The 11183-nt window shown below is 34.7% G+C and overlaps 2 protein-coding genes across 2 annotated transcripts; one reads left to right on the plus strand and one right to left on the minus strand.

The window, feature by feature from the left end:
* The first annotated feature begins 53 nt into the window (after nt 1-53).
* LOC125811699 (glucan endo-1,3-beta-glucosidase 13) lies at nt 54-5046 on the plus strand. The gene is made up of 4 exons (XM_049491230.1): nt 54-260; nt 2502-3773; nt 4444-4474; nt 4584-5046. Exons 1-4 carry the CDS (start codon nt 206-208, stop codon nt 4714-4716), a joined length of 1491 nt encoding a protein of 496 aa, XP_049347187.1. The 5' UTR covers nt 54-205; the 3' UTR covers nt 4717-5046.
* Nucleotides 5047-5871: 825 nt separating this feature from the next.
* On the minus strand, nt 5872-9374 carry LOC125811705 (profilin-1-like). Its single transcript, XM_049491237.1, has 4 exons — nt 9155-9374; nt 6683-6820; nt 6235-6376; nt 5872-6142 (listed from the first exon to the last, which is right to left on the minus strand). The coding sequence occupies exons 1-3, from the start codon at nt 9275-9277 to the stop codon at nt 6242-6244; spliced, it is 396 nt and encodes a 131-aa protein (XP_049347194.1). The 5' UTR covers nt 9278-9374; the 3' UTR covers nt 5872-6142; nt 6235-6241.
* Between the last annotated feature and the right edge of the window lie 1809 nt (nt 9375-11183).

An 11183-nucleotide genomic window follows, 5' to 3' on the forward strand; every position in this document is an offset into this window, starting at 1 on the left:
CATTTGATAATATATTCTTGAATCCGCTAACACTGTCCGACACACAGCTCTGTACTATTTTTGCAGTGGCTACAGTCTTCTTGAGCTCACAAAGAGCCGTTGTGATAAAAAGTGTATTTGCCTAATAAAGAGAAAGCACATTTCTTGAGGTAAATAAAGAGAAGAAGAAGATTCATAGAGGCAAAGTTGGTGTGGAGAAAGTAGAATGGCAAGAGGATTTAGTATCATATTTGCAGCTTCTGTGCTCTTAGTGATTCTTGGTAATTACTTGTACCCTTTTTGTTTGTTTTAGTGAAAAGTTTAGATTTTTTTGAGTGATGAGCTGAATATTGTGTGTTGTTAATGGTTCTTGGTAGTTGTACTTATTACCCTTTTCATTTCTTTAGTAAAAAGTTCAGATTTTTTTAAGTGATGAGCTTGAGCTATTAATGATTTTTGGTAGTTCTATCCTTATCAGTTTTTTCATCAAAAGTTCAGATTTTTATGAGTGATGAGCATCATTGTTCTTTAATGCTTCTTGCTACTGTTACAGTTTTCATTTGTTTAATCAGAAGTTCAGATTTTTTTGAGTGATGAGCTTCATTGTGATGATTCTTGGTAGTTGGTACTTGTACCCTTATCAGTTCTTTAGTAAAAAGTACAGATTTTTTGAGTGATGAGCTTCATTGTTCTTAATGCTTCTTGGTACTTCTAGACTTTTCATTTCTTTTATCAAAAGTTTAGATTGTTTTTTGAGTGATGTTTGATTAAATGGTTCTTGATGATACATTTCACTCATATTTAACTATTTGTTTCAGTTGTGTGGTTCATTATTGTATTAATCACAAGTGTTAATCATTTCCTTCACTTTCATACCCCTCAAACTAATGTAGCTGTATTTGGTGTATGTAACTATTTTGTGGCAGAAAGATAAAATTTTTGTAGTTAGCTTTGACCAGCTTATTATACCTTGCTTCATTTGGGGGATTCATTTTAATAGTAATAGCATATTTTTGCTCTTACTGATTTTTGGTACTTCTACTCTTTTCATTTCTTTAGTCAAAATTGCAGATTTTTTTTCTTTAGGCAGGCTCTTGATGATAATTTTACTCATATTAACTCCTTGTTTCAGTTTCCAGTGCTATAATCAAAAGTGTCGATCATTATATTTAGTGTATGTAACTATTTCTGGCATAAAAATTAATTTTTGCAGTAAACTTTGACAAGGTTATGCTTTGCTTCATTTGAGGTTTTCATTTAAAAAATCTAATCTGTATTGAAATGAAGAAAATACCATGTGTTTACCCCTGCTTATGCTGTGTATATTGACTTAAAGGAAATATACAACTTTGGTTTTTTGGTCCACTTTGTCCTCTTATAGTTGATCTTATTACTGTTTGTCTGTTTTCCATTACTTCTGTTTTTTGTATGTGGTTCATTTCCATGGCTTGTGTAAGTATTACAACATGTGAAAAACGACAGAACTTGTTAGCTGTGATCCACTATATATGCATTATTGTGTTGTAATTGTTTCTGACTACTTTGAATATGGTGGTTGCATTTTGAATGCTGTTCTTTTCTAGCTTTATTAGTGATGTTGATTGCATTTGTAATGGTTTCGAGATTCCTCTTCACAACTAGCTATTATCTGCTAAAACCTCAAATTATAATTGGACTTGAGGAGGTTAGGGAAGTTGGTTCTAAGCAGCGCAGTCAGGATATTCGTTTAGCCTTAGGGGTGTCAAGATATAAAGGAGTAAACCGACGAAGAAGTCAAGAGGAGTCAATATATAGTATATATACATAAGAAAGACTTCTTTACCTAGCTATACATGTAATTTTCCGACAATGGGGTGTCAATTGATGAGACCCTTGAATACATGTGGCTCCACCTCCGGTTCTAAGTACTAGATTGCATACAAGTTTCAATCTTTAACGAGCAACGAAGAATGAACTTAATAGTCAAATGAATTCATTCACCTGATTACTTCTTTTTGTCCGTGCCCCACATTGCAAATCAGAGCATTCTGTTTTCTTGGGTTGTACTTTTTTCATTGAGGTGAATGGTCTCTTATCATCATTTCACTGGACCACTCCAGAAAATGTGTCGAAAGGGCTATGCTTGAGTAAATCATGCTGACCAACTATATTAGCGAAAGTCAACTACTGATACCTTCTCGTTAGTAAGACTTCTTTTGGTTATGTAGATATATGTATCTTAGTCAGATAACATCTAGTTAAAGGGAGCATTACTTTTGTCTTTATTGAATAATGAAATGATTTGTGTGTGTGGGGGATTTGTTTTAGTTGTTGAAAAAGCGAAAAATATATAGACAGTAACAATTAAGCTGCAAAATGACAGCAAATAATGATGCATATGCCTAAACCTTTGCCCGGGACATCATAATTTGGTTACTTTAGCGTTTGTCCATGTCAGAATGTGTTATATGTTGTGTATTACCAATGGTAGTTCGTCTGAATATCCCTGAGCTGACTGCTGACCATTCTTCACTACATGGCAGGCATTTGCAGAGCAAGCAGAGTTGGAATTTGCTATGGACGAAATGCCGATGATCTTCCTACGCCTGAAAAAGCTGTGCAGCTCATTCAAATGCACAACATCAAATATGTAAGGATATACGACTCAAATATTCAGGTCCTCAAGGCCTTTGCGAATACTGGAATTGAGCTTATGATTGGAATTCCAAACTCAGACTTGCTGGCGTTTTCTCAATTTGAGTCTAATGCCAATACATGGTTAAAAAATAGCATACTTCCTTACTATCCAGCCACGAAAATCACTTACATAACCGTTGGTGCTGAACTCACGGAAGCCCCTAATACTACAGCTGCTCTGGTGGTACCTGCAATGCAAAATGTGTTTACAGCTTTGAAAAAAGCTGGTCTTCATAGGAGGATTAAAGTCTCTAGTACCCATTCATTGGGTGTATTATCCCGATCATTCCCACCTTCTGCAGGGGCATTTAACAGTAGTCACGCCTCTTTTCTAAAACCGATGTTGGAATTCCTTGCAGAGAATCAGTCACCTTTTATGATTGACTTATATCCGTATTATGCATATAGAGATTCTTCTACCAATGTGTCCCTAGATTATGCTCTATTTGAGGCATCCTCTGAAGTGATTGATCCCAACACTGGTCTACTTTATACGAACATGTTCGATGCTCAACTTGATGCTATTAACTATGCTTTAATGGCTCTAAATTTCAAAACAGTTAATATCATGGTCACTGAGACAGGCTGGCCATCTAAAGGATCACCAAAAGAGACAGCTGCAACACCAGATAATGCACAGACTTACAACACAAATTTGATACGACATGTTATCAACAATACTGGAACTCCTGCGAAGCCAGGAGGAGCAGTTGATGTTTATGTTTTCTCATTGTTCAATGAGAACAGGAAGCCTGGTTTAGAATCTGAGAGGAACTGGGGTTTATTTTTCCCAGACCAGACAAGTGTATATAACCTTGATTTTACCGGTAAGGGTGTTGTAGACATGACTGCAGGTGGAAACAATACCGGTTCAAATGGAACGTGGTGCATTGCCTCATCTTCTGCATCTGAAGCTGAACTTCAGAATGCCTTGAGTTGGGCTTGTGGTTCTGGAAATGTAGACTGCTCCGCTATACAACCTAGCCAGCCTTGTTTCGAGCCTGATAACTTTGCATCACATGCTTCTTTTGCGTTCAACAGTTACTACCAGCAAAATGGAGCTACTGACATTGCTTGCACTTTTGGAGGAGTTGGCGTTAGAACAAACAAGAATCCAAGTATGTAGACAGACTGACTCATTTCATTCTCTTCTTTTAATGCATGTTTATACCTTGATCAACTCTTCACAGATCAATTAGACTAGGTAGTACTAGATCTTGTAAATGTAGAATTACATCTCTATTCTACATCTCTTTGCCTTAAAGTGTGTAGTCTATCAATCTTCTTAGAGCATCAAACACAATAAGTCAAAAAATCAGATTTGACCAACATCAACCTACCCAATGTAATCCCATAGGTGGGATCTGCAGAAGGTTGTACACAGATTTACCCCTACCTCGTGGAGGTAGAGAGGCAAACCTGAAAGACCCCTCAAGGTACATACATTTTAACTGTCAAATTTCAAAATGGCTCATGGTTAGTTCAGTGTCGATTGTTAGTGTAGTCCATTTGCTGTAGAAGTACAATAACATTACCAGTTTCAAAAAAAAGCTACAAGGTCTATTTTATGCTGCTACCTGGATGTTGTCAGTATGTAGACAGATGTAGCTGAGTGATATTAACAATTTTAGTTTGATGACGTTCCTATGTTGGTAAATTTGCTGATTCACAAACACTACTTCAGCTGCATATTCTGAAGTAGTCATGTACCGTATTTCAAGCAAAGATGTGCCAGATATCTTCTTCCTTGTGTTTGAAATCTAGTCTGACAGCTCTTTCTCAATACAGGTTATGATAACTGTCTCTATGCGACAACTGGGTATGTACATCTAGCTAAATCATTATTCAACTACACACACACACACACACTAGTGTATTCTTGCCCTCCTCAGATAGTAATGTTCGTTTTCTGATTTTAAAATTCACAGGGGTAAAAAAGCTATCGTTAATAATACAACCGTTGGTCCTTCCAAGTCTTCATCATCATCCCCTCAAAGGGGTTATTGGTGGACTCAACATCTACTTGTGGCTTTTCCTTTGTTCTTTCTGGTACTCTTCTGAACATGTCTCGGATGAATAGAACGATGCCTATTCTGGAATGAAAAAATGTAAAAGCAGGATAATGCTAGGTGATATAAGTTTCCCTTGAGAAGGCTCAAATGTGTTGGAGCCAAGGATGCTTGGGTTATTGATGCAGATATCATCTATACTGCACAAATTTTGTATGATAGCCAAGGTAGAGATCCTTGGTAGATGTAAAATAGAAGATATTTCCAGTCATTCAAACTGTGGAAACATTTGTAATCCATCTTGTTTGTGATTGGCTAGCAAACTTGGTACTAATTCATTTTAGTTAAATCTTTGTAATGAAGTTTTCACAAACTTTTCTCATGCATCAAGTATTTGGAAAGCAAGTTGCAGATCATGGTCCTATATATATCAGAAAAGTTGGTCTGTTTTAAGTCAGTAAGTTGTCTACATCTCATCCCTTGAGGTGTGGCTCCTCTGACCCTGCTAACACAATGTTCTATGCACCATGTGGTCCTTTTTATTTAAGAGGAAATATCTCTCAATAGTTTTCAATCTTAACTGCTCTATGCTGGGGAAAGCTGTCCTTTTGAATAAGGTGTGGCCTAAGTCAAAGAAATATGTACAATTTGCCTAGCTGGGACTGAGGTTGAGGTGTATCATGCTTGGTTGAATTATAGTTGGATACAACATTTTGGGGGTGCTAAAAAAGGGGATCAAGAAGAGGATTAGTGAATCACCCCTACTATTTTTGGCTTAACGAGGTTTTAGTCTTTTAGAAGGCACCCCCTAGCCAGATTCAATCCCTAGGGTCAACCAAGCCCTTGAAATTAGTGAAGAGGAAAAAACATCAAGAAGAGGATGATGAGTCAATCACCCCTACTATTTTTGGCGCAATGAGATTTTAGTCATTTAGAAGGCACCTCCTTGCCAGATTCAATCCCAAGGGTCAACCAAGCCTTTGAAACTAGTGAAAATATTCGTCATAGTCAGAGTTCCTGATTCAACGAGACTTTCTTAACTTGTCAAACTTTCTCTCCTTCACTAGGAAAGTTATCCGGTAAGCAAGGTCTTTGATTGATGTGCCTGATTTGTGGTGGTGGTGGTGGGGTGGGTGGAGGGCATCTGATTTAAGGGGTTGTGAATACAAAATACACAGAAACAGAAGCTAAGCATGTCTGAAAAAGATTTTGACAGATAAAATCCAGGAGCTGTATATTACACAAGCCAATTTTTGTGCAAAGTGAAATCCATTTATAAGGTACCAACAATCATTCCCCTCTCAAAAATAATCAGAGGGTCTCACTTGAAAATAATTTAAACCAATTCTTGCAAAATCAAAATACAAAGAGAGAACTGTTGAATCCAGAAAGGTATCATATCTACCACTTCCCAACTCTTGAGTATCCATCATCAGCAAACACCACAATCTTCAATACAAACATATTGAAAGGAAATTCTGCAATCATTTCAAATGAAAGCAGGTAATTAGAAAGTCAATCTTGCATAAGAAAATACCCAAAAGAAATAGCAAAGGTGGATAACACTTACCAACAAATTAATAACCTTGCTCAACGAGATAATCGCCGAGCCTCTCAACAACCAGGTTACACTGGCCGGGAGTCATTGGTTCATCATAGATACCAAAAAGTAGAGCCTGACCAGTCTTTTTGATAGTAATACCACCCGGTCCCTGAACAAAAAAAGAATGGAGTGTCACGAACAGCCACTTGAAGTAAGGTTATGACCTTTCCACATTTGATTCAGTTCAATTCATCTCCAAATAAGTATTAACTTTCCACAACTTTCTGAAATGTAACACGGATTCTGGTTGTTTAACAGAGAAGATCCTGAAGTACTACATAACACCCTCAACGAACACTAGATAAGTTGCATAGTAAGAAAATCACATAATTATGCTCTGCATTGCTTGAACAGAATGCACAACCTATTGTCTGCAGTTTCAATTCAACAAGATTCTGAATGTCATAAAAGATACCTTCTTTCCTCGAATGACAACCCCAGATTCCCCTTGAATGACCATGTACTTTGAGCCACCAAGATGCAGGCCAGTTGGAGCAAGTGAACCGGGTTCATTAAAATCATTCAGGATAGCGTCAATCTCTGAGGGTTTGAACTACACCAGCATGGATATCGATAAGTTGCAAAATCTTTGTAAATGAGTCAAGATTGTAAAATTAGAAGGCAAACATATTTATAAATAACTTGCAATTGAATAAAAAAACAATTGTTCTTGTCTATTCACAACATTAGTGTATCAGCATCAAGTCTTTATCGCACATTCCTCAGTAGTTCTTCAATAGAACCCAACATTGCCTTTATTCAAAACCATTTTCAATCAACCATTTCACTTGGTCCAAGACTAGTCAAAATCATCTATATATATCGATTCCTACCATCTACTTATCGAGATCAACTCTTTGCTCTTTACCACATTTCTAAGTAGTTCTTCAGTGACACTCAACATTGCTTTATTCAAAACCATTTTCAATCAATCATTCCATTAGTCCAAGCTGGTCAAGATCAACTATAAAAATCCTCTATATCGATCCTACCAACCACATCAAGATCAACTCTTTACCACATCTCTCAGTAGTTCTTCATCAGAACTCACTATTATCTTTGTTCGAAACCATTTCCAATCAATCAGTTCGCTCAGTCCAAGCTAGTCAAGATCATAAATCCTCAATATCAGATCATACCATCTACTTATCAAGATCAAGTCTTTACCACATCTATTAGTAGTTCTTCATCAGAACTTAATATTATCTTTGTTCAAAACCATTTTCAATCAATCATTTCACTTGGTCCAAGCTAGTCAAGATCATAATCCTCTTCATCGGATCCTACCATCTACTTATCAAGATCAAGTCTTTACCACTCAACATTGATTTTACTCCAAACCATTTTCAATCAAATCATTCCACTTAGTCCGAGCAAGTCAAGATCATCTATATGAATCAAAACCATTTTCAAACAAATCATTCCGCAGAATCCAAGCTAGTCAAGATCAAGTCCTCTATGTCGGTCCTACCATCTACTTATCAAGATCAAGTCTTTACCACTCAACATTGATTTTATTCCAAACCATTTTCAATCAATTCATTTCGCTTAGTCCGAGCAAGTCAAGATCATCTATATGAATCAAAACCATTTTCAAACAAATCATTCCACGGAATCCAAGCTAGTCAAGATCATAAATACTCTATATCGGATCCTACCATCTACTTATCAAGATCAAGTCTTTACCACTCAACATTGATCTATTCAAAACCATTTTCAATCAAACCATTTCGCTTATTCAGAGCAAGTCAAGATCAGCATATAAATCAAAACCATTTTCAATCAAATCATTCTGCAGAATCCAAGTTAGTCAAGATGATAAATCCTCTATATCGGATCCTATCATCTACTTATCAAGATCAAGTCTTTACCACTCAACATTGATTTATTCAAAACTATTTTCAATCAAATCATTCTGCAGAATCCAAGTTAGTCAATATCATAAATCCTCTATATCGGATCCTATCATCTACTTATCAAGATCAAGTCTTTACCACTCAATATTGATTTATTCAAAACCATTTTCAATCAAACCATTTCACTTATTCATAGCAAGTCAAGATCAACATATAAATCAAAACCACTTTCAAACAAATCATTCCGCAGAATCCAAGCTAGTCAAGATCATAAATCCTCTATATCGGATCCTACCATCTACTTATCAAGATCAAATCTTTACCACTCAACATTGATTTATTCAAAACCATTTTCAATCAAACCATTTCACTTATTCAAAGCAAGTCAAGATCAGCATATACATCAAAACCATTTTCAATCAAATCATCTCACAGAGTCCAAGCAAGTCAAGATCATCTACTAATATTCTTCCAAAATTCCCATCAAACTCAACCCTCACAAAAACAAATCTAATCCAATAAAAGACAACACATCAAAACCAATAACAATAATATCTCTTTCAGTATTCACAAATCACCCAAATAGTCATACTAAATTCTCCACAAGTCAAGTACTTCATCCTTGAAAGAACTAAAAAATCAAAAAAGAAGTACAAAAACAATCAAATCCACAACAGATAAAATGACAACATTCTTTCAATCACCCAAAAAAAGATCCTAGATCAGATTTAAACAAACCAATCTGAGTTCAACATCAAATCCAATTGAACAAAAAAACATTTTTTTTACTAAATAGATCTTTCAATCAATCATCTTCCTCTCAGAATCACGTCGATTTCTTAGATGCTCACTCAACCAATAGTTATCATCCTGAAAGTCACCATTCTCCTTGCTTCCAATATTATTGATTTTCTTAAACAATAACTATTAGTTGAGTAAGCACCCGAGAAATCAACTAAATCTCAGAACCCCAAATCAGTCAAAGATCCAAATTTTTTCACAAAATCATTTCAAAAAAAAAAAAAAAAGACCTGAGGGAAAGTTGAGCTTTTAGCCCAAACGGCGCCGTCAAGGCCGATGATAGCGGCGGCGCTAAGGTGGTTCCCTTCGATGTCACACATGAGGTGGTCATCGACATATACTTGCCACGACATGATTTTCCGATGAGGTTTTTTTGAGGATTTTTTTTAAAAAAAATTTATTGGAAAATTTTTGTGCTCTGTGTTTGTTGATAGAACAAAATGTGTGATGAAATGGAAAATTATCATGGGAATTTATTTAGATGGGGGTGTACTTTCATGGCATTTTGGAAAAGACATAAATGCCCCTGAACCCATATTCCGGAAGAATCGAGACCCGGTAAGAGAAAACTTACAGAAATTTCACTAATTAAGATATCTCAGATTTTACCAGATTTTGATGTGTTTCGCTACGTGTATCTCGGGATATATGGGGTTAAATTTAGGTGGAATGAATTATAGATATACTTTATCCAAGTAGATTCGGATGTATTTGGGATACATAGACAAATATTCGCTTACCTCCCATGTCATTCGCTCGCCACTCTCCTGTGTATATGGTATCTTAGATCTATGTGAATCACATCAGATACATATAAATGCCCCTGAGCCCAGGTTTCGGAAGAATCGAGAGTGGGTAAGAGAAACTTACAGAAAATTCACTAGTTAAGAGCTAATATCGCAAATCTTACCAGATTTTGGTGTGTTCAGATACGTGTAGATACATGTATCTCAGGATATATAAAGTTAAAATTAGGTGGAATTAGTTATAGATATATTGCATCCAAGTGGATTTGTATGTATTTGGGATAGATAGACAAATCTCCTTCGCTTACCTCCCATGTCGTTCGCTCGCCACTCTCCCATGTAAATGGTATTTCAAATATATGTGTACCACACCAGATATTTGTATAGATGCATTAGTGTATATCTAGTGTGATTTGTATGTATTTGAGATATGTGACTATCTTAATCGCCTCTCTCCATATTTTAGTATATCCGATAACAAAAATACATCTATTCAGGTATATCTTTCTCAATATATGGTAGAAAATACTTAATTAGTGATAAAATATGAAATTAATTGAAAGTATATGTATAATTAGTATATATGTCATGAATGTATATAAGACAGTTTTTCCATTTTATTTTTACCTCGTGAAAGTAGAAATGTTGTTTTCGATAGATCCTTAGCTGAGGTAATACATGTCAAGAAGTAGTGAAATTTGATATAACAAACTCTTAGGAAGAAAATTATGATGCGATATATGAATTTACATAAACTCAATAACTTTTGTTTAATATAAAAATTTATAACCTTTAAATTTTGAATCTACATATTTTTCGAGATTCAGATTTAATGATAAAAACTTACATAATTTTATAAATAAATTTAGCGTAAAAAAACTAACATTTCATAAATCATCGATGTATGAAAGTTGAACTCAAATAATATGGTTATTGTGAATCCTTTCAATATTATTATACTTATGAACAATTTAATGCATTTCCTTTGTTTCATTTTAGGTGAATATGATTGAGGTGTTGAAGTTTATGAAGAAAAAAAAAATTTGTGAAATTTGTGATAGTATTTCTATAAATATAAAATTAAGTTTCTCTTAATATAAAACATGATCATACTTTCTTAAATAAATTTTAAAAAATAATATCATATAAATTGAAATAAAGAGAAACCTTGTCTAACTTGGCATTTGACATAATTAATGGATATATTATTTCTTTAAAATAATTAACCAGAAATGGTCTTTTTTTTTTTTCTTTAGAATTGAATATATTATTATTAGTATTATTATCAATAATAATCTTTTTTAGGAACCATCCATATCAACCCTACGTGGAACATGTCTAAAGAGTAGTTTTAGAGATAAAATTTGATTATTCTATAGATTTGAGATGGAATTTCGATTTTATAATTCCTTTCTTTAATATTCTTAAGTGAACTTATAACGAGTTATACCTTCTAATCAAGTTTGTACATACTTTTATAAAATTGATCATTATTTAAAAAAATTATAATCGA

This window comes from Solanum verrucosum, unplaced genomic scaffold (genome assembly GCF_900185275.1).
Source record: "Solanum verrucosum unplaced genomic scaffold, falcon-dt-bn FXZP01000238.1, whole genome shotgun sequence".
Lineage (NCBI taxonomy): Eukaryota > Viridiplantae > Streptophyta > Magnoliopsida > Solanales > Solanaceae > Solanum > Solanum verrucosum.